The sequence below is a fragment of the Puma concolor genome, chromosome A3, assembly GCF_028749965.1.
Source record: "Puma concolor isolate L17-30 chromosome A3, mPumCon1.1.hap2, whole genome shotgun sequence".
NCBI lineage: Eukaryota > Metazoa > Chordata > Mammalia > Carnivora > Felidae > Puma > Puma concolor.
In genome coordinates this window covers 97,869,256-97,890,723 of record NC_141669.1, presented here as the reverse complement: position 1 = coordinate 97,890,723, position 21,468 = coordinate 97,869,256, and the positions used below count along the sequence as shown (strand labels likewise).

General features: G+C 45.0%; 1 protein-coding gene across 1 annotated transcript in view; it reads left to right on the top strand.

Annotated features, from left to right (window-relative positions):
- KAT14 (lysine acetyltransferase 14) overlaps positions 1 to 17,713 on the top strand; it is a 37,992-nt gene extending 20,279 nt beyond the window's left edge. The window contains exons 7-10 of the mRNA XM_086701612.1: positions 9,827 to 9,963; positions 10,816 to 10,991; positions 12,516 to 12,706; positions 16,120 to 17,713. Of these exons, the coding sequence (XP_086557738.1) occupies positions 9,827 to 9,963; positions 10,816 to 10,991; positions 12,516 to 12,706; positions 16,120 to 16,293 (678 nt within the window). The 3' untranslated portion in view covers positions 16,294 to 17,713. The remainder of the gene's footprint in view (positions 1 to 9,826; positions 9,964 to 10,815; positions 10,992 to 12,515; positions 12,707 to 16,119) is intronic.
- Positions 17,714 to 21,468: the final 3,755 nt, after the last annotated feature.

Here is a 21,468-nt window from a genome sequence, read left to right as displayed (position 1 = left end):
ATGTTTATTGCAGCATTATTTACAACAGCCAAACTATGGAAGCAGCCCATGTCCATCGATAGATGAATGTATAAAGAAGATGGGGTGTGTGTGTATGTATATATATACATATATGTACACAATGGAATATCAGCCATAAAAAAGAATGAAATCTTGCCATTTGCAACAATATGGATGGAACTAGAGTGTATTATGCTAAGCAAAATAAGTCAGTCAGAGAAAGACAAATACTATATGATTTCACTCATATGTGGGATTTAAGAAACAAAACAAGGGGCGCCTGGGTGGCGCAGTCGGTTAAGCGTCCGACTTCAGCCAGGTCACGATCTCGCAGTCTGTGAGTTCGAGCCCCGCGTCAGGCTCTGGGCTGATGGCTCAGAGCCTGGAGCCTGTTTCCGATTCTGTGTCTCCCTCTCTCTCTGCCCCTCCCCCGTTCATGCTCTGTCTCTCTCTGTCCCAAAAATAAATAAACGTTGAAAAAAAAAAAATTTTTTTTAAAAAAAAAACAAACAAGTGAGGGGGAAAAAAGATAAAACCAACCAACAGACTCTTAACTATAGAGAACAAACTGATGGTTACCAGATGGGAGGTGGGTGGGGCAATGGGTGAAATAGGGGATGGGGATTAAAGAGTACACTTATTTTTTTAAAGTTTATTTGTTTATTTTGAGAGAGAGAATGAGTATGAGTGGGGGAGGGACAGAGAGGGAGAGAGAGAATCCCAAGTGGGCTCCACACTGTCAGCGCCAACTGACAGGGCTCCAACTCAGGAGCCCAACTCAGGGCTCGAACTCATGAACCATGAGGTCATGACCTGAGCTGAAATCAAGAGTTGGCCGCTTAATCCACTGAGCCACCACCCAAGTGCCCCTGAAGGTACATTTATGGTGAAAAGAATAAAATAAACTGATAAAAATGAATAAATAAAAGATGGTGCAGTGCAGCAGGGACTTATGATAGCCTCTGTAGCTGCCCCTTGAGTGACACCTGTCACCCAGTAGTGGTCCTGGGCTGTCCCTTCACTGGAGACTCCTTTGCCCTTCTTCTGTTTTGAATCTTACCGTTTCCTGTGCCTCATCTTTGCCATGTTGTAATTTTAGTCCCTTGTTTTAGTGGAGCATATTCTTAGTGACTTCCTGAGGAAAGCTGCCTGGGAAGTAAAATCGGAGACCTTATATGTCTGAAAGACCTTGAACTTAAAGCCAAAATTCCAAGCTAGTGTTGGGACAGGCTGAGAGACAACTTCAATACCAGAAGCAGTGCTTTCCCTTTGTGAGGGAAAATGAGGCCGAACCTGAGATTCTGTGTACAGACCCATTATCTAGGATCATCCTTTGACAAGGACCCCCCAACATCTCTTCCTTGAGGTCTTTCCCCCTGGCTAGTCAGTCTCCCAGTCTCAGAACCCTGGTTCCACGTAGAGGTAGAGGGACCTTAGCCTTCAACTTGTACTCCCACCTTCACGCTAGATGAGCTGTCCCTCCAGAGCGCTGGTTACACCTTCTCTAGAGATGGGACCTCCAGACTTCTGTGGGGAGGCAGCCACCTGGCAGCAGGGGATTGAGGATTTGGGAATCGAACTGCTGTGCACACAACTTTTACCTGCTCCTTCTTCTAAGTACCCCATTTATTCCCAGCTCCAGAGGAGTCTGGTGCTGCCACTGGGTTTTACGAGGGTACTGTGGTACAGATTGGGCTGGTTCACACCTAACCCAAAGCCAGCTTGGGAGTTTGGGCTTTAAAGCAGTTAGTATTTATCCATCTGCTTCCCAGATGTTTTTTTCCCCTGATCTTCCTATTTTTGTATGCTTCTCTCCCTTTTTTAGAAGGCTGATTCTGTAGGTTTAGTGGGTTTGGGGAGGGAGTAAAATTGTGCATTTAATCCCCCATCTTAACCTGGAACTTTAGTACCGTTTTAATGCAGCTACACAAAGAGCAGCTCTAAATGCATTTGTTCAATCCATACTCTTTCTTGTTTTCTGATAAATGTAATCATAGCTATAAGTATCCCTACAATACTGCTTTAGCTGTGACTCATGAAGTGATGGGAGTTTATTATCAATCAGTACTAAGCATTTTGTAATTTTTCTCATTATTTCCTCTGTAACACAACAGTTTGTTTCTTGGTTTGTTTACTTTTTACATATATAGAAATTTTTAAGGTATCTTTTAGTAATTGATTTAATTTCTAATCAAATATGTATTGTCAGAGAAAGTATATTATGTTGATTCTTTGCTATAAAGAAAGTTATATGCTCAATTTTTATTCTTTTTGTAGGTTCTAACTTAGGACATCTATTTTTTCTCTTAATTTTTTAATATTATCATGTGGTCTTCCCTTCAAACAGAATATTTTTGTGTGCTCTTATCTGTCTTTTTTCTTTTGTGTTGTTTAGACAACAGTAAACCCCACTAAATTATTTATTCACCCTTACTTCCTATCATTTCTTCCTAGGTTAATTTCTTGCTAGACTACTTCCTCTAACAGTTTTTAAAAATCTGGTCTTTTTGAGTTTAATTTTGAATACCTGTATGCCTAAGAATATCTTCATTTCACTCTTGAATTTAAATGATAGTGTAGCTGGATATAAAATTTTAATTTTGTTTTTTCTTTCAACATTTTGAAATTATTACTCCTGAGAGCCTCACTGTTTGTCTCATTCTTCTTTCTTTGTAGGTGATCTCCTGTTTTATTCTCTCATACCTTGGAAGCTTTCAGAATTTTGTCTTTGTTTCTGATCTTTAATTTTATTTGCGCATTTAAAGTATTTTTTTTTAATCTCATTTATCATGTACTTCTCCTTCAGTCACAGGTGTCTTATATGCTAATATGCTGTCAAAAACCAGTAACCTCTGCTTCAGAGCCCAGTACAACACAAGACAACACAAGAGTTTGGGATAAACACAACACAAGAGTTTGGGATAAAAAGAAACAGTAGGATTTATTGCTTTGCCAGGCAAAGGAGGTTACAGCAGGCTAAAGCCTTCAAAACTGCAAGCCTGCCAGGAGGAAGGGTCTGGGGGTTCTATAGGGAAATACAGGATTTAGCCTGTTTTGTCAGGAATTGTGTCTGTGCTGCCAGCCTTGTTTGTCATGTCTTCAGCGTGGTACTGGGTTCCCAAAACAAAAGGCTAAGAAGGGAGGAGAGGAGGTTTCCGAAGAGAGTGAAAAGGTTACTTAAAAAAAAATTTTTTTTTAATGTTTTATTTATTTTCAAGAGAAACAGAGCACAAGTGAGGGAGGAGCAGAGAGAGGGAGACACAGAATCTGAAGCAGGCTCCAGGCTCTTGAGTTGTCAGCACATGGCCCGATGCCAGGCTCGAACTCATGAACTGCAAAATCATGAGCTGAAGTCAGATGCTTAACTGACTGAGCCACCCAGGCGCCCCAAACAGATTACTTTAAAGTGGAGCTTCACTGGGGTGCCTGGATCGCTCAGTTGGTTGAGCCTCCAACTCTTGATTTTGGCTCAGGTCATGATCCCAGGGTGGTGGGATTGAGCGCTGTGTCTCACTCTGTGCTGAGAGTGGAGCCTGTTTAAGGTTCTTTCTCCCTCTGCCCCTCTCTCTCTCTCGCTTGCACGTGCCCTCTCTCTAAAATTAAAAAAAGAAAATTGAGCTTCACTGAAGCATTAGTGTGAGCATTTAGATTTTTGTTCAACTTTATGCTTTTAAGCAGTTTGATCTTGACATTTATCCTCCTCTTGTTCTCTGAGCTTCCTGGATTTGTGCTTTTTGGTGTGGTGTCTTGATTAATTTGGGAAATTCTCAGTCATTATTGCTTCAAATATTTCTTCTGTTCCTTTCTCTCTTTTCTTTCTGGTATTCCTATTATGTGTATTTTACACCTTTTGTCCTTGTAACACAGTTTTGGATGTTCTGTTCTGGGTTTTTTGGTCTTCTTTTATCTTTATTTTTCAATTTTGGAAGTTCCTCTTGACATATTCTTGAGCTCAGAAGTTCTTTCTTCAGCCATGTCCAGTCTACTAAAGAGCCCACAAAGGTGATTCTTCATTTCTCTTACAACATTTTTGATCCCTAGCATTTCTTCTTGATTCTTTTTAGAATTTCCATCTCTCTGCTTAAATTGTCTGTCTGTTCTTATGTGTTGTCTGCTTTGTCTATTAGAGCCCTTAACATACTAATCATAGTTGTTTTAAATTCCCAGTCTAATAATTCCAACATGTCTGCCTTGTCTGAGTGGTTCTGATGCTTTCTCTGTCTCTTTTAGACTGTGTTTTTGGATGTTTTTTTTTTTAATGTTTATTTATTGAGAGAGAGTGTGTGCGCACAAATGTGCAAACTGGGTAGGGGCAGAGAGAGAGGGAGAGAGAATCCCAAGCAGGCTCTGCACTGTCAGCACAGAGCCCTTCACAGCTCAGTCCCACAGACTGTGAGATCGTGGCCTGAACCAAAATCAGGAGTTGGACACTCAACCAATTGAGCCAACCAGGTGCCCTAGAGTGTGGGGTTTTTTTTTGCCTTTTAATATGCCTTGTAATTTTTAGTTGAAAGCCACATATGACCTACTGGGGAAAAGGAGCTGTGGAAAGTAGGCCTTTGGTGGTATGGTGGTGAGCCTTCTGTGGTCCTAAGATTAGTTCTCAGTCTGTTAGTGAACACGTGCCTCTGGGCTGTGACCGACACAGGCTGCATGGGATAACTGGCGGGAGCTGGAGATGGGCAATTCCCTTTCCACAAGTTGGTTAGGCTCTGATGAAACCCAGTAGGTTAGGCTCTGGTAAAATACTTTCTCTTGAGTGCAGGCCTTGTTAAGAAGACAGAGTACTCTGAAGTATTTTCAGAACGGCTGCTTTTTCCCTGCCGGAAGCCTGAGGGGATTTTTCTTTGATCCCTACCACGAGAACCTGGTAGAGCTCCTGGAGGTAAAAGTCACAAAAATGTGCATCCCCCACCCAGAGTTTTGTCTCTCAGAGGTTTCCACATTGTGTCTCCAGCAATTTGCTTGTTGCTCATAAAGTTTTCGTACTGGACACTGGTTCCTGGAGGTTTCTATTCTGCTAAGTTATGATTCTCTGTATGCATGTGTTTGTCTTTCCAGTTTTGGGGGGAGTAGTGTGCCCTGTGATCTCAATTCTCTGATGGATCCAAGAAGAGTTGTCGATTTTCAGTTTATTTAACCTCTTGTTAGAATGTACTGACAGCTTCCATTCTCCTTTTATGCTGGACAGGAAACCAGAAGTCTTCTTACATGATTCTTTAATCTGGGAAATTCTGATTTTTTTAAAAGTAGGCTCCATGCCCAGCGTGGGGCTTGAACTCATGACCCTGAGATCAAGAGTCATATGCTCTGCCAACTGAGCCAGCAAGGTGCCCCCCCATCTGGGAAAGTCCTTATCATTGTGATTGTGTCTTGTGTTTTTTTTTTTTAATGTCTATTTATTTATTTTGAGAGAGAGAGAGAGAGAGAATGCACGCACGAGTGGGAGAGGGGCAGAGGGGGAGAGAGAGAGAGAGAAAGAGAATCTTAAGCAGGCTGCACACCCATTGTGGAGCCCTTTGTGGGGCTTGATCTCACAAACTGTGAGATCATGACCTGAGCTGCAATCAAGAGTTGGATGGGTAACTGACTGAGCCACCCAGGTGCCTCTATCATTGCTTCTTTAAATATATTCCTCCTTTTCTGGACTCCTAATATGGATGTTGACACATTAATTCTTTCCTTTCTCTCTTCCTTTGCCTTTGTGAAGAGATCCTCAATCTGTCCCTTACTCATTCACTGAGTCTTTGTTTCAGTGGTCATGCATTTAATGTCCAGTAAGTGGTAAGAGATCCATCATAACTACACTCATTCCTGTTTCTAGGTTTATTACCCTGGAGTCCATTTATTATGTTGTTTTTTTTTAAAACTACCTTATTGAGATACAATTCATATACCATACAATCCCATTTAAAGTGTACAATTTGGTGGTTTCTGCTATATTCACAGAGTTGGATAACCATCATCATAATTAATTTTAGAGCATTTTCATCAGTATTACTGCCCCCCCCCCCCAGCTCCCAGCTTCTGTAGATTTACTTATTTTGGACATTTCGCATAAATGGAACCCCATAATGCATAGTCTTTTCTGACTGCATTCTTTCACAGCATGTTTTTAAGATTTGTCCATGTTGTAGTATAGATTAGCATGTCATTCCCTTTTATGGCTACTTAATACCCCATTGTATAGGCGTACCACATTTTGTTTATCCACTCATCAGTTGATGGACACTTGGGTTGTTTCCACCTTTTGTTTTTTGGATTTTTTGTTTTGAGTTTATTGTATTCATTTTGAGAGAGAGAGAGCTGGGGAGGGGCAGAGAGAGAGGGAGAGGGAGAGAATCCCAAGCCGGCTCCGCACTGTCAGCACAGGACCCAACGTGGATCTGAACTCATCAGCCGTGAGATCATGACCCGAGCTGAAATCAAGAATTGGACACTCAGTCAGCTAAGCCACTGAGGCACCCCTGTTTCCACCTTTTGGCTGTTGTGAATAATGCCGCTTGAACATTGGTGTAGATGTCTTTGTGTGAACATAGGTTTTTATTTGTCTTGGGTATATATCCAGGAGTCGGAATGCCCAGTTAAATGGTAACATTTTGTTTAACATGTTGAAGGACTGCTAGACTGTCTTCCGAAATCACCAGCACTTCATAAAGATCCTGATTTCTCCACACCATCCTTACCAATGCTTGTTACTCCTTTTGGTTGTAGCCATCTTTGTGGAAATCAAGTGGTATCTCGTTGTAGTTTGGGTTTGCATTTCCCTGATGACTGTTTATTTGCTTTTTGAAAATTCTTGGCTGTCTGGTAAATTAATTCTGCTGTTTCCAGTGCAGTTGGTTTACTTTGCTTTCTTTTCATTTACACTCTTTGTTGACATATCTTGTTTTTTTTTCCCCCGTGAAAGAATATTCTCTTGGTGTCACCAGATGCCTTTGCTGGTATAAACACCTGAAGGGAAGAACAAAAGCCTGGTTCCTGGCTTGACACCCTGTTAGCAAGTTTGAGGCTCCAGCAGTGTCCTGATGTGACCCCTCCAGCTGACACTTGCTGGCAAAGTTGATTGGCCGAGGTCCACCCAGAACAGACCTTGCAAGAGGAAGTGGCCTAACTCGGAAGCTCCCCCTCCCCACCTGTGGTGCGGAGCCTTTCTCTGCTCTGGGCTGGCCTTTGCCACTTCACGTGGACCCGGCCACCTTTGGTCCCTCCCTGGGGTTTCTCACAGCCTTTGTGTTCCGTCCTCCCTCTCACTTTTGTGGCATCTTTCAAGACAGATGGGAAGGAACACAGTAGCCCATCTAGTGCTCCTTTTATTTAGAACTAGAAGTTTGACGAAACTCATTTAACATTTTCCACACTTATTTGACTTTGGCATGCTTCTTTCCCCACCATTTTGTCATTCAGCAAACCTAAGTTGAATACTTCATGTGTGTCAAGCACTCTTCTAGCTGGGGACACCGCAGCAAATTAGGGCAGAAGGTGCCCACCCTATGGAGCGGGGAGATGACAGGACTAACTCACTAAACGGGATCATTTCCTGCAAGGCAGGTGTTGCGGTGGAGGGGAAGAGCAGAAGGCAGTGGTAGCACGTTGGATGGGTGCTTAAGGACAGTCTTGTGGTGGAAGTAGCACTTGGCCCAGTCCTGGTCCACAAGGAGGAGGCAGGCTGAAGGGGGTTCAGGGCAGAAGGCCCAGGGGCAGGCCCCCAGGCAGCAGGTAGTTTGGTGTGGTGGGCTGGAACATAGTGATGGCAGAGGAAGTGGGTGGGAGGTGAGGTTGCCGAGGTAACAGGACAGATCCTGTAAGTCCCAGGTAAGAACTTTGAATTGCAAGGAAAGGCCAAATAGGAATTTTGACCAAGGGAAGTGAATTTACTTGTTTTTAAAAGAAGCTCCTGGCTCTGTGTGGAACGTGGGTGATAAAGGCTGAGAGTGGCAGCAGGGAAACCAATAGGAAGCAGCGGTAGTGATCCAGGCAGAAGTTGAAGGTGGTCTAGACTAGGGTGAAAGCAGAGATGGCAAGAAGTTGGGGTACTGGGTAACATCTGTGGAGTTCCACAAAACTGACCCCGAAACATTAACCAGATCGTCTCTCATGGGCCAGTGGTTCGGTGACTGGTATTTCAGTCATCTGTTGCTGCACAGCAAGTCATTCCAAGACTTAGAGGCTTAAAACAATATTTAATATTTCTTCTGATTCTCTGGGTTGACTGGGCTCAACTGGGTGGTGGTTCTACCCTGTGTGCTGAAGGCTGAGGTCACTCACGTGGCTGCCTTCAACAGGAAGCTGGATCAAGTTTGGAATGACCAGGATGGCATTCCTCCGGGCTGGTCTCCATGTGCCCTCTATGCATTCAGTGGTCCAGCCTGGACACCATGGCTGCTGGACGCAAAGAGAGAGAAAGTAGAAGCTTCTTGTCCTCTTAGGGCCTGGGCTCAGGGTCACAGAATGTTACTTCTGCACTTGGTAATTGGTCAAGGCCTGTCACAGGCCCACCCTCATTCAAGGGGAGGGAACAGACTCTGCTGTTTGACATGAGGAGCCACAGCACCCCACAGGTACAGGAGGAAGTGTTGAGGCCATGTTTGGACACTACATGCCATAGCTCTGAATTGCCCTCCCAGACTTACTTGAAAGTGCTGGAAGAATTTCAAAGTCATCCTTTCAAAGTTTTAGTGTCCAGTTTGGGATAGTAATAAGAGAAATTATAAAGAAGAAATTCTTGCTCTCCTTCCAAGAAAGTTATTTTCTAAGCTAAAGAGCAAACTGACTCTCCAAAAACAACTCAGGTTTCTAAACTTCGTCCAGCCCTTGGCAAACCACTTTATAAGTGTGCCTTTTCATCTTCCATCTGGGCTCTTTGCTGTAAAACCCTAATTGCACATGTTCTGTTACTACACGACTGAGGGCCCTGGGGCAGCACTCCCGGAAACAGACATCTCCAGTCGGGCTCCCAGTGTGAAACCCACCTGTTCTGTTAGGACACTCACCTAAGAAACGCAGACCACCTTCTCATTCAACCCCTGGCGGGGCTTCTCTGCTGTCTTGATTTATCTTACGAATGCTAATCTACATCAGTCTTAACCCTTATCAAATTTACTCATTGGAATAGAGGCATATTTAATTTATTTACTTCTTAATTTTTTTTTTAATGTTTATTTTTGAGAGACAGAGTGTGAGTAGGGGAGCGACAGAAAGGGGGGGGAGATGCAGAATTGGAAGCAGGCTCCAGGCTTTGAGCTGTCAGCACAGAGCCCAACGTGGGGCTCTAACTCATAAACCATGAGACCGTGACCTGAGCCGAAGTCAGACGCTCAACTGACTGAGCCACCCAGCATCCCGAGTCATCTTTTAATGAGTCCATACACAGGGGCAGCAGTAATTGGCCCCTACCGCTCTGTGGATAACAGACTGCTCCTACAGTGTGACCCACGTGTCTGTTACCCAGTTGATGCTAGTGCACGTTAGTATCTGATGACTGGGTTGGTTGTGTTATCAGGCGAAATGAAACTTGCGGAAGCCGTAAATCCAGTGCTCAGTCCTGCATTTCACTCACTTAAATGACTTAAATTTTTTTTTTAAGTGACTTAAAATTTTGTTAATTATTTAGATTTTAAACTGTTACAAACGGCCGTAGTTTTTCATATCTAATTTTATGCAAAGGTACCTATGAGGTTTGTACTGAAACTTGAGCTCTCCAAAGAAGTAATACAAAAAGACCTACTTTCTAACACAAAGCAATGTCCTAAGTACTAATTATCTGATAAGTTAAACCAGTCTTTTGAGTGGCTATTTTTACATCACTGGGGTTCCTTTCTTCTAGACTGCCTTGCCATCCAGGAAAGGGTTTCGGCACCAGACCACTAAGTTTCTGTATCGTTTGGTGGGATCAGAAAATATGGCTGTGGACCAGAGTATCGTCAGTCCTTACACCTCTCGGATCTTGAAACCTTACATCAGGTACGCGGGGAAGAGCTGTGATGTCGAGTGTGTTGTGAGGAATGGCATTTGTGGCTTCTCCGCCCTGGTCCCCTGTTAGAGTGAGTCAAGACCAACCCTGTAAGCAGGCGTCGGCACGGACTCCGCGTGCAGTCTGATCCTTGCCTTATTTGAACTGTACGTTTTTTTGCAGAAAGGATGGTCGTTTGACAGAAGTGTAAAAAGCATGAACAAGTTAACACTGTTCGATTGTATTTCATTGTGTTTCTTTTAAATTTTAAAGTTGTGTATATTTAGTAGTCTGTAAAATGAGAACATGGGAGAGATGCCTCACTTGGGCTTGTATCTGGGGTGATGATGAGTCTTCTTGACTAGGCAGTGCTGTGGAAGCCGAGCTGGCTAGGGCCCCCCAGTGCTGTCTTGAGAAAGCGTGTTGTCTTGATCGCCACAATGGCCCCAGAGTCCCAGGATCCTCCTTGCCCAGCACCGCCATCCCAGACCGGCCCCGTGAGAAGCAGTGTGAGAGCCTGCCCCAGCGGCCCTGGCAGAGCTGGACCATCCCTCCCTGGGCTGTGTCCTGGGCTGGAGCTCTCAGGGTTGAGTCAGGCAGCTGTTTGTTTCCTCACTCTGTTTGTTCAGGCTCCAGCACAAGCAGGCTTCCTGGTTGGTACAGAGGGGTTTGGTCTGATATATGTTAACAGAGCAAATTTTAAATTTCATGCCAGAAAAGTATCGTAGCTCTTATCAAGCTCTCTGCCATATAAAGTAGCAGATTGAAGAGTTTATGTGAATCAGTTGGCTAGGAATAATACTGGGTATTTTTCTTGACTTGAATTTGTTCTTTTCTTGAATCTTGTTCTTCTCTTCTTGGAGGCGTGATTATGAAACAAAGCCACCCAAACTACAGCTCCTGTCACAGATTCGCTCCCACCTGCATAGGAGTGACCCTCATTGGACCCCGGAAGCTGACGCACCTCTTGATTACTGCTATGTCCGGCCAAATCACATCCCAACAATAAACTCTATGTGTCAGGAGTTTTTCTGGCCTGGTATGTTCCCCCTCCCAAACTAGGCAGATCAGTTTTCTGTCTAGTTCACGTTAGTAATTTTTCTTAAATTAGTGCATGCTGTGTGACTCTAAAACCTTTACTCACAATTTCATTTAGTTTGTCTCTACTCTCATGGAAAGAGTAAAATATGAACACCTCTTTCTTCCTAAGTTCAAGAAGGAGCCAGCAATTAAAGTAATAAACAGTGTTTTTGTATGTTTCTCAGTGCTGCCAGAGTAAAAGATTCATCCTATTTTGCTTCTACATATGTTTAGATACCAGGTAATGTCTACCCATGGTATACAGACTGGTAGTTTGGACATGTTTGGACATTTTTTATTTTTTGCTTAATAATTCTGTAATTTTGTTTACTTAGCTGTTACTTGGAGAGTGTTAGTACAGCCAAAAGGGTTTTTTTGTTTGTTTGTTTGTTTTGTTTTTCCTTGAGTTTATTTATTTTGAGAGAGGAAAACATGAGCGGGACTGGGAGAGAGAGCTAGAATCCCAAGCAGGCTCACGCTGTCAGCACAGAGCCTGATGTGGGGCTCGAACCCACAAACTGAGATCATGACCTGAGCCGAAGTCAGATGCTTAGCCAGCCGAGCCACCTAGGCTCCCCGAAAAGGTATTTTTAAAAAGCCAAATACCCCAATTGCAGACTTTGAAAATAAGAGTAAACCCAATACGATTTGTCATTTTATCAGTCTTAATATATTGTCTTTCTGAAAACCGAAGCCATCAATTAAAGGAGCACATTTTCATTGTTAAATATAAGCCTGTTCTTTGTGGATCTGCCTTACTGCACTGCTTTGAAAGTAAAGGAAAATTACATGTCCTCCAGAGGTTAGATAAGATTTCCTCGGGATTAGAGCTGTGTCTTCTTTGTTGTGTGGTAATCATGTAACAGTGCACGTGGTGGCAGACTTGTGCTCGTTCTTTTAGGAGCGGTATGGAGGCCGAAAGCATTCTGGGAGCATCTACTATTTCTTGACCTTATGCTGGGTTGCCTTCCATACATGATGCATGGAATCATTTTTTGTTTAAACCCCTTTATTGTCCAATGTAGCATTTGTACAAAAGAGCTTATAAATTATACTTGTATGAGGTGAGGAACACAATAATGTGAGTTCTCTGGATCTCTGCTCCCACCCTATGAGGTCTAAGTGTGCAGACGCTGAGGCCCACACATTTGGAAAGGCGTCAGCTGACACACGTTGTAGAAGTGGCTAAGTTCAAAGCCAGAGAGATGTATCCCATTCTAAACCTGGGTGCTCTCTGCTACCCACCCTATCCTGCCTACTTCTTTTAACATGTGTACTTGGAAAAGATGCTGTTAATTTTGATATTTTCTAAAATTCACTTTTGTTTTTATGATCTGAATGTATGATGTCTGTGCTAATATCTTTGTCTTCAGTTTTTTGTTTTTTGGGTTTTTTTTAGCATGCAGGTGTAGACTAAACAGCTTGTCATGTGTTAATTCCAAAAGGCACATGGTTTTAATATCAAATTAACTCTTCTCCGTAGGCATTGACCTGTCTGAGTGCCTGCAGTATCCAGACTTCAGTGTGGTTGTCCTTTATAAAAAAGTTATCATTGCCTTTGGCTTCATGGTTCCTGACGTGAAGTACAATGAAGCTTACATTTCATTTCTGTTTGTCCATCCTGAGTGGAGAAGAGCAGGGATCGCAACTTTCATGATTTATCATCTGATTCAGGTAAGGCGTCTGGGCTCCCCTGGAAGACTTGAGGAGGGACGGGGCTGAGCTGGGCCTTCCTAGCACGGCCCAACAGAATGGGTGGTCTCGCAAACCCAGTAAAAGAACGACAGTGACCATCACACAGATAAGAATCTTTGGCCCTCTAAAATAAGATGGCTGTTGGGGCGCCTGGGTGGCTCAGTTGGTTGAGCAGCCAACTTCAGCTCAGGTCATGATCTCACAGTTCATGAGTTTGAGCCCTGCATCGGGCTCACTGCTGTCAGTGCAGAGCCTGCTTCAGATCTTCTGCCTCTCTCTTTGCCTCTCTCTCTTTCTCTCTCTCTCTCTTTCTCTCTCTCTCTCTCTCTCTCTCTCTCAAAAAAGAAAAGAGAAGAGAAAAGAAAAGAAAACAAAAGAAAAAAGAAAAGAAAACCCTTGACCCTCTAAAATAAGATCACTATTCAGGCCCAGGTTTCAAAGAAACCAGTTTGAGGGGCACCTGGGTGGTTCAGTTGATTAAGCATCTGACTCTTGATTTTGGCTCATGTCGTGATGCCAGGCTCGTTAGGCTGAGTGTGGAGCCTGCTTGAGATTTTTTCTCTCCCTCTCCGTCTGCCCCTGACTCAGTGCACATGTGCACTCCCTTTCTCTCTTTCAGTAAAATAATCTTCAAAGAAACCAGTTTGTAAACTCATTATAGTAGATAAAATGAGAAAATACCAAAAGTGAGAATCCAAAGCCCTTGTACAATGACCCATATTGGTAACTGCTGCTGCTCTTAGAAGCACCATCGCCACGACTCTGAGAATGGAAGTGGAGCTGTGATTTTTAGGGGTTTTCTCCTTATGGCGGCATAAACGTACAGAACACACTCACTTCAGCCATACAGCGTAATGATCTGATAGATACTTGTCTATATTGCGAAACATTCCCCACAGTAAGTCTAGTTACCACCCGTCAATACACGCAGTTACAGACGTTTTTCCTCTTGGATGAGAACTTTTAAGATCTACTCTCTTAGCAACTTGCAAATATGCAGTGCAGTATTGTAAACTATGGTCTCCATGACATCCCCAGGACTTACTTGTGTTGTAAACTGGGTATCTTTTGACCCCCTTCATCTAGTTCACCCACCCTGTAGCCCTACCTCTGGCAGTCACCAGTCTGTTGTCTGCGTCTGTGAGTTCAGCTTTTTATTGTTTGTTTTTTAGATTCCATATATAAGTGAGATCATACAGTGTTTGTCTTTCCCTGTCTGACTTGTTTCATTGAGCATAATGCCACCGAAGTTGTAAAAATTATCAAGTATTTTTAAACATTTTAGCAAAACTCTATCAATGAGTAGTACATAGTCTATTATTGCTGATTATTCTTAATTTTACTATCACTGTAGAAGCTGGTATCAACCTTTTAAAATTTGGTTGTAATATCAAATTATAATTCATCCTTTGATATATCCATAACACTATTGAAGAAAATATACCATATATTTATATACTAACATCAGAAAAACACGTAAGGGATTTTTCACCCCCAGAATCTTATTTAGAAACCATTTGGCATGAAGGATTGTGTGTTATGTGGGCAAGATTCCCTTTAAATAGAGGAAGGAGAAGATAAAATGTTGTTTTTCCAATCTTTTTAAGTTTATTTATTTATGGGGAGAGAGAAGGAGAGACAGCATGAGTAGGGTAAAGGCAGAGAGAGAGAGAGAGAGAGAGACAGAGCGAGCAGTGGAGGCAGAGAGGGGCAGGGGAGACAGAGAATCCCAAGCAGGCTTCACTCTGTCAGCACAGAGCCTGATGCAGGGCTCAGACTCACAAACCATGAGATCATGACCTGGGCTGAAATTAAGTCAGACACTTAAACGACTGAGCCACCCAGGTGCCCCCAATTTTTCCAACTCTTAATGAAACTTGCTCAATACTTCCCAAATGTCGGCAGAAACCTAGAACCATTTTGTAGAAGTTGCTTTCTTCTCTCTTCACTTGGCAGTTAACACGTGCTCCCTTGTGTTGTGTTCAGCTGAGACTCTCAGTTTTTCATACCACACCCCACCGCCTACCCCACTCACAGCCACGACCTCCACCCTGTTCACCCTTCCATCCTCAGCCGCTGCACCACTGCCTTTCCCGTCACCAGCAGGAGCGGCCTTCCCGAGTGTGTGCCTGGCGGGGGGCCTGGCACAGAGTCAGTCCTGACTGAGCGCTCACTGGGCAGGTGAGGAGTATTCATCCTTTCATGCGGGTCCTGGCCCTCAGCCAGACCGTGAGTCCCGGGCCCAGGCAGCACTGCTCAGTCGGGCAGTAGTACTCGATGCTGTGGTGACACTGTGCATGTGTGCACGAAAGTCACTCCACGAAATTCATCTTACACACTCACAGTAACACCACAGGGTACAGAACGTGAATCAAGCAGAGAGAAGACGGCAGCTGTCTACCTGAGAGACCTCTTGAATCTAGGCCTTGGGAACCATGGCTTACAAAACCCCAAGGACCCTGTCCGCCTCAGTATTTCGGTGCTTTCCTCATTAGAAAGCACATTCTTAGTTCATATGACTTTTGGTACTTTCTTCTGTGTAGCTAATTAAAGAATCTTAAGAACTTGCCTCGTATTAGTAGAATGATGATTACTCTTTCCCCCTAGGATTAGGCCAATGCTGAATACAGAAATCACAGTTCTGAGAAGCTAATTACATCGGTTTGTGAGGGTTGGAGGGGGACTGTGGGATTCTGAACATCTGTACAGGGTTTTCAGGTCTCATAACTAAATGAAAGTCTTAATACCTCATATCTAGCCTTATAATGTAGCATCCTTTCTAGTAAGTGTAGGAATGGAAGGAATTTTTACAAGTTTGAGTACAGGATAATATCCAGTTTTTAAAAGCAGAACTTCTCGGAGTACCTGGATGGCTCAGTCTTTTGAGCGTCCGACTCTTGGTTTCTGCTCAGGTCATGATCCCAGGGTTGTGGGAGCCCACGCTGGGCTCCGTGCTGAGCGTGGAGCCTGTTTAAAATTGTCTTTCTCTCTCCCCCGCTCACTGTTCCTCTCTCTAAAATTTAAAAAAATAATAAAAAGCAGAACTTCTTGTCTTACTCTATTTCCTCGAGATTGTCAGAACGCCTGCTATTGATAAGTGTGATATGTTTAAGTGTAATTGAATTCTAAATAAAATAATCCAGTTGACAATGAACTTTCCCCTGGGCCCTTGGCTTCAGAGAGCAGAAACAGCCAGCATGCCACCCGTTCCTTTGGTCTCATAGTTTCAGTCGGGCTACCAGCTGTTGTGGCGTGTTGCAGTGCCTCAGCTGAGGTCCCTGCTGTCCCCAGTTGCCATGACTACCTACCTACACTTCACAGCCTTTCCTCACCTACTCATTTTCCCTCAGGCGCTTTCATTCTCATCCTGTACTTTTCCACTCTTTTGGCAGACCTGCATGGGCAAGGATGTGACCCTTCACGTCTCGGCAAGCAACCCTGCTATGCTGCTCTACCAGAAGTTTGGATTCAAGACTGAAGAGTACGTCTTAGATTTCTATGATAAATATTACCCGTTGGAGAGTACGGAGTGTAAACACGCGTTCTTCCTGAGGCTCCGGCGCTGAAGTGAGCACAGCGCTTCACAGACGCGTGTGCTGTCAGAGGTGGGTCCTCACGTAGGCCCGAAGGCAGGTGTTCACGTCCCCGTGGGCCCTCATCTCTGCAATCAGACGTCCCTTCAGACCTCTCGCTGGAGGCTACACAGGCGGTGGGCAGAGGAATTGAATAGTGCACAGCCCGTCAGCAGAACTGCTGTCCTGTCCTGTCCTGTCCTGCATAGGCCTGGGCCCACATCTTGGGACTCCACAGTTAACTGGAACCGAGCGGTGCTGCTGTCCTTCCGCCAAACAGCTTCAGCAATAAAGGATTCTCGGGGAGAGAGAATCTGTTCTAATTTAAAGGATGAGGAAGGGTGGCAGCCATTAACGAGGGGTGCTGTGTCATCGGGACAACGGGAGATTACAAGGTGATCACACAAAGGGCCAGCACTTCCCCAGCCGTCGATGAGCCATCATTGAACCCGAAGGACCTTCAGGGCACTGAGGTTCTGCTGTCTCACTGACTTTGGCCACAGTCAAAATAAACATGGTGTTTGTGTCCACATGTCTCGTCACCTGGTCTGCTGTTAGTACCTCCTGCTGGGGGCTTTGGCCTAGGAGTGGACACCTCTCCCTGGGCCTGCGAAGTTGCTTTGGGGTCGCATTGTCTGAGCAGCCTGTCAGTTAGACTGTGCTGGCGGGGAGGTGCGGGTGGTGGAAGCAGAGCCAGCTGAGGACGGGCCCGTGTGTCTCCAGGACCACTCTTGTCGTAGGGGGTGTTGGAGAGGGACTGTCCGTCAGGGTGTTTTGGATCCAGCAGGAGCTTTTCCAAAAATATCAGATGTTCCCAAATAAAAATCTTTCCTTATGACGATCAATGGCCAGAGCTCCAATCGAGCGGTGGCTCTTAACTTCTGGGGACATGGATCCCTCCCTGCGAGAATCCGAAGAAGGCTGAATATTCTCTAGAAAACTGTGCATGCACATTTAAAATCTTGATCGGAGATCTGTGGACCACAGTCAAGAGCCTCTGCTTTAGGGGCTACGCTTGCAGCCAGCTCGAATCCCTTTCCTCAGAGGAACGCACTGCACCTCGCGCGAAGCCTGGAAGTTCTGTCCTTGGAGAGCAGCCCAGGCTCCACTCCGCTGCCTGAGGCCCAAGAGTGACATTACCTCCTTTCTTCCTTTCCTTTTCTTTTCTTTTCATCCCTCCCTCCTTCCTTCCTTCCCTTCTTTCTGAGAGCTTTCTACCTTTTAAGGATTTGAGGACTAGGACCCCAAGAAGTAAAATTGAAGAAGTGACATTTTCTGAACCTGCAATCCAGCTTGTGATTATTGTACGTGAATGTCAAGCGTTTGCTGCAAAAGGTGGCCGAAGCAAGTGTCTCCCATCGCTTCAAGGAACTGGGGAATTCTGTGATTACATTAATCAGTTCTTTGTTTTACATTTCGATCGATTGATTGATTTTATTTTCAAGTAATTGCCACACCCAACATGGGGCTCCATCTTACAACCATGAGATCAAGAGTCGCACGCTCCACTGACTGAGCCAGCCAGGTGCCCCACATTTTTAAATTACGATACAACAACCCCCTCCCCCATATTCAGTAATTATCAAGATTTTTGCCCCATTTGCTTCATCTGTCTTTTGCTGAATATTTTAAGGCAAATCCCAGATATCCTATACTTTCACACCTACTTCAGTAGGTATTTCTTAAAAAATAGGGATATTTTCTCACATAACCTCAATACCTAGTACCACTCACAACAAGGTGAGCCCATTTCTGGAATTAGCTGGTAGTCAGTGTATCACATCCTGTGGATGGTCTCAGAAGTGCCTTTACACTTGGTTTGTCTGGATCAGCATCTGAGTGGGGTTCACACGGGTGGCTGACGGCCCTGTCTCCACAGTCTGTCCATGGAGATGTGCCCTGCCGCACCATAGTCTGGCTCCAGTGTCGGGCAAGATGGGTCTGGTGGCCCTAGTACAGCAGACAGCTGCTGGTTTTGATCTGCCTTTGGCCTTAACAGCTGACACTGTAAGAAACCTCTGTCCACCCTCCAAAAGTGATACTTAACAATGCATACAGATGGGGCCCAAGGTGCCAAGAGCGTTCTCAAATTACCACGTTCTGGTGGACTTTCAGGTATAATTTATTTTGAGATTTCAAAATTCCAAATAAGAGGAGGGCTTGTTTCTTTCTTCCACAGAAGTGGGTGTGAGCTTTAAAAAGCTGAGGAACCCCATCTCCAGCTGTGTGTTCCTGGGAGTCTAGATTGTCCTTGACCTATATCCAGGCCTTCCTGGCCCTGGGGAGGTGGCTCGTGGTAGCCAAGTGGGCCTTCAGGGTCCAGGTTGGAGTGAGACCAGAATTAACTGTGTCTTTATTTACCCAGAGTCTTTCTAGGGAGATTGAGCTCTTTGCATTGCAGCAGGATGTTTGAGAACCAAAACCATACTTTTGAATTTTCCAGATTTAGTTAACATGCTTTATGCAAAATGCTCATCACCTAAAAGCCTTCCCTGGAACGGTCTTCTGCAAGTGGGCTCAGTGTTTCCACTGAGCCCTGGGGGGGGCCTCCCAGGTCCACTCCACAAGGGCTGGGGTGTGTGGCACACTTTGGTTAAGGATGTGCTTCTGATATCTACTAGCAGGAGGTTGGGATAAAAAAAACCCTTAGTACTGGGGTATGGTCATGGAGTGGTTTTAAGACTCTTCATCGGTACACACTTAACTTACATACTTGTGTGGTCAAGCACGGGCTTGACTCTGAGAAACAGGCTAAGTTAACAAACTTAGACAATGTCATACCTCAGCGTGCTCCCTTGTACGATGGGGTTGATGACACCTACGTGGCAGGTTTGCAGCAATAGGCACAACAAGACTAAGAAAAATCACTAATGGAGGACCCTGAACTCAAAGGCAGGTAGTCTGGTGTCAGCCCACAGCCTTCCCCACCCAGGCCCTGCCCAGGATCGGGAGTGGCCAGGGGCGCGTAGGTAGGAGTTCTGGGAGGGATCAGTGCGAGCTTGGCTCCCGACTATCCCCAGTGCCTAGAACTGCCTGGTGCAGAACCAGTACCCTCTAAGCCTTGGGTGAGTGAGGGAAAAATGAAGCATCTTACTGTGTGCATCTGGGCTTGGTGGGGGGACAGACCTCAGTAAGTGGCTTCCCCGCCCCCCCCACTTTCCAAATCTCATATGCACAGCATCTTTCTGTTTATCACAAATTAAAGTTTTCTCACTTTTTGGAGTTTGCATGAGCACTGGCCCCTTCTCTCTGGATGGGAAAAGGCGGCTGCTACCTTTTAAAACCTTACAACACTCTACACAGGTTCCATTAGGCCGGGAGAATCCTACCCAAGTAAACAGAGACTGTAATCATTTGGATTCGATGAGCTAATGGAGAAGACTGAAGGTTAACTCAGGTAAGAGCTGGAGGGGGCCCATGGCTGTACTGCCGTGGGTGGTATGACTTCAGGCAAGTCCACGTGTGCAGAGGGCAGCTCAGCCTCCCCCTCTAGCTTCACTAGATGGTTTCCTACTGTAGGTGACATTATAGCATGTGTCGGTGTCAAGAAGGCCACTGCTCTAAACCCTCAGCCCTCAGGGCAGCTGGAGCCCCTAGGTGTTTGTCCCCAGGGGCACGCAGCCAGGGGTGTGCTGATCAATATTTGACCACTGGTTGGGGGTGAGGTTCAGGGAGAGAGGAGCAGTAAGTCAAGGTGCCAGGTGCAGCATTTGCTGATTTCCATGGCATAAATATTCGCGCCACGGCGGATCCCAAGCCACCAATGTGCTGTCACTGAACCCAGAGTTGGAAAGACACGCACAGTAGCACACCGTGACACAGCACTGCCATCACATACATACGATGGATGGATATCACCTCGAGAGCATAGGTAACGGTCGTATGGTCTAATTATCAGCCTGTGGTGAGTTTTGAGAATTTATTACCTTTATTTTTAACATGAGTCATGTAATTATAAGTTCATATAATTCAGCATTTAATAACGGCTCACAAAATCCCCGGAAATGTCACCATCAGCTCCCCCATACAGCGGGCACACGGCAACATGAGCCCAGGTGAAGGTGAACCTGTGCGGCTGGGCCGGGGAGGCCTGGGTCCCAGCCCTATGTCCACCGGCAGCTGTTGTGGCCTCTGAGCTGGCCACAGGGAGACGTCGCGGGACCTTCCCCAGCACTTGAAAAGATCACTTGAAGATAAGGCCTTTGGGTTCAAATTCCATTCACTTCCACAATTATCAACATTACTTGTGTCCACGAGAGAAACAAAATGGGCTGCTAGACTATCATTTCAGCTCTTCGAAATTTTTCAGTTAAAAAAGGTTGAATATCACCTCCTGTCAACTACTTTTCTCATGGGTGACAGTCAAAAGCTAGAAGAGAATTAGTGAACATTCATGATCGAGAATTGTGTGTAATAATTTCACTTATTTTTTTTAAATGTTTATTTTTGAGAGAGACAGAGAACACGAGCGGGAGAGGGGCAGAGAGAGTAGGAGTCACAGAATCCAAAGCAGGCTCCAGGCTCCATGCTATCAGCACAGAGCCCTACACGGGGCTCAAATCCATGAACTACCAGATTGTGACCTGAGCCGACGTTGGACGCTCAACCGAGTCACCCAGATGCCCTGTGTGTAATAATTTAAAACCTAATATCTAATATTTTAAAAAAATGTTCCTGGAAGCCAGACGAAGTTTCTTATGAAAACATCTGAAGAGGTTTTGGGGGTAAACGGCATACAAATTCAGTATTTAGTGTCATAATTACTTTACCTTTCTCCTATTGATAATAAACATTATCTCCTTCACTAAGCCCTGGGTAGAGGTGGCCCGTCCCTGCATTGCACCCAGCATGCTGTACGTGTGTTCTTTGGCTTGTGTGACATGACATGAGGCGAGCTGTGCGGGGGCCCCCCGTCTTCCCCACACAACAGAACATTCTCAGAACCTGTGGTGTCAGCCAGCCAGCCACACAGGGCTAGTGGTTAGAGTGACCAGGGCTTGGCAACAGCCGCAGAGGGAACAGTCTGTGTTCTGTGCAGTTTATGGCCATTACCAGCTATTTGTTTTTAGCATATCTCTCTTTAAAAATAGAAACAGCAGGGGCGCCTGGGTGGCTTGGTCGGTTAAGCGTCCGACTTCGGCTCAGGTCATGATCTCACGGTCTGTGAGT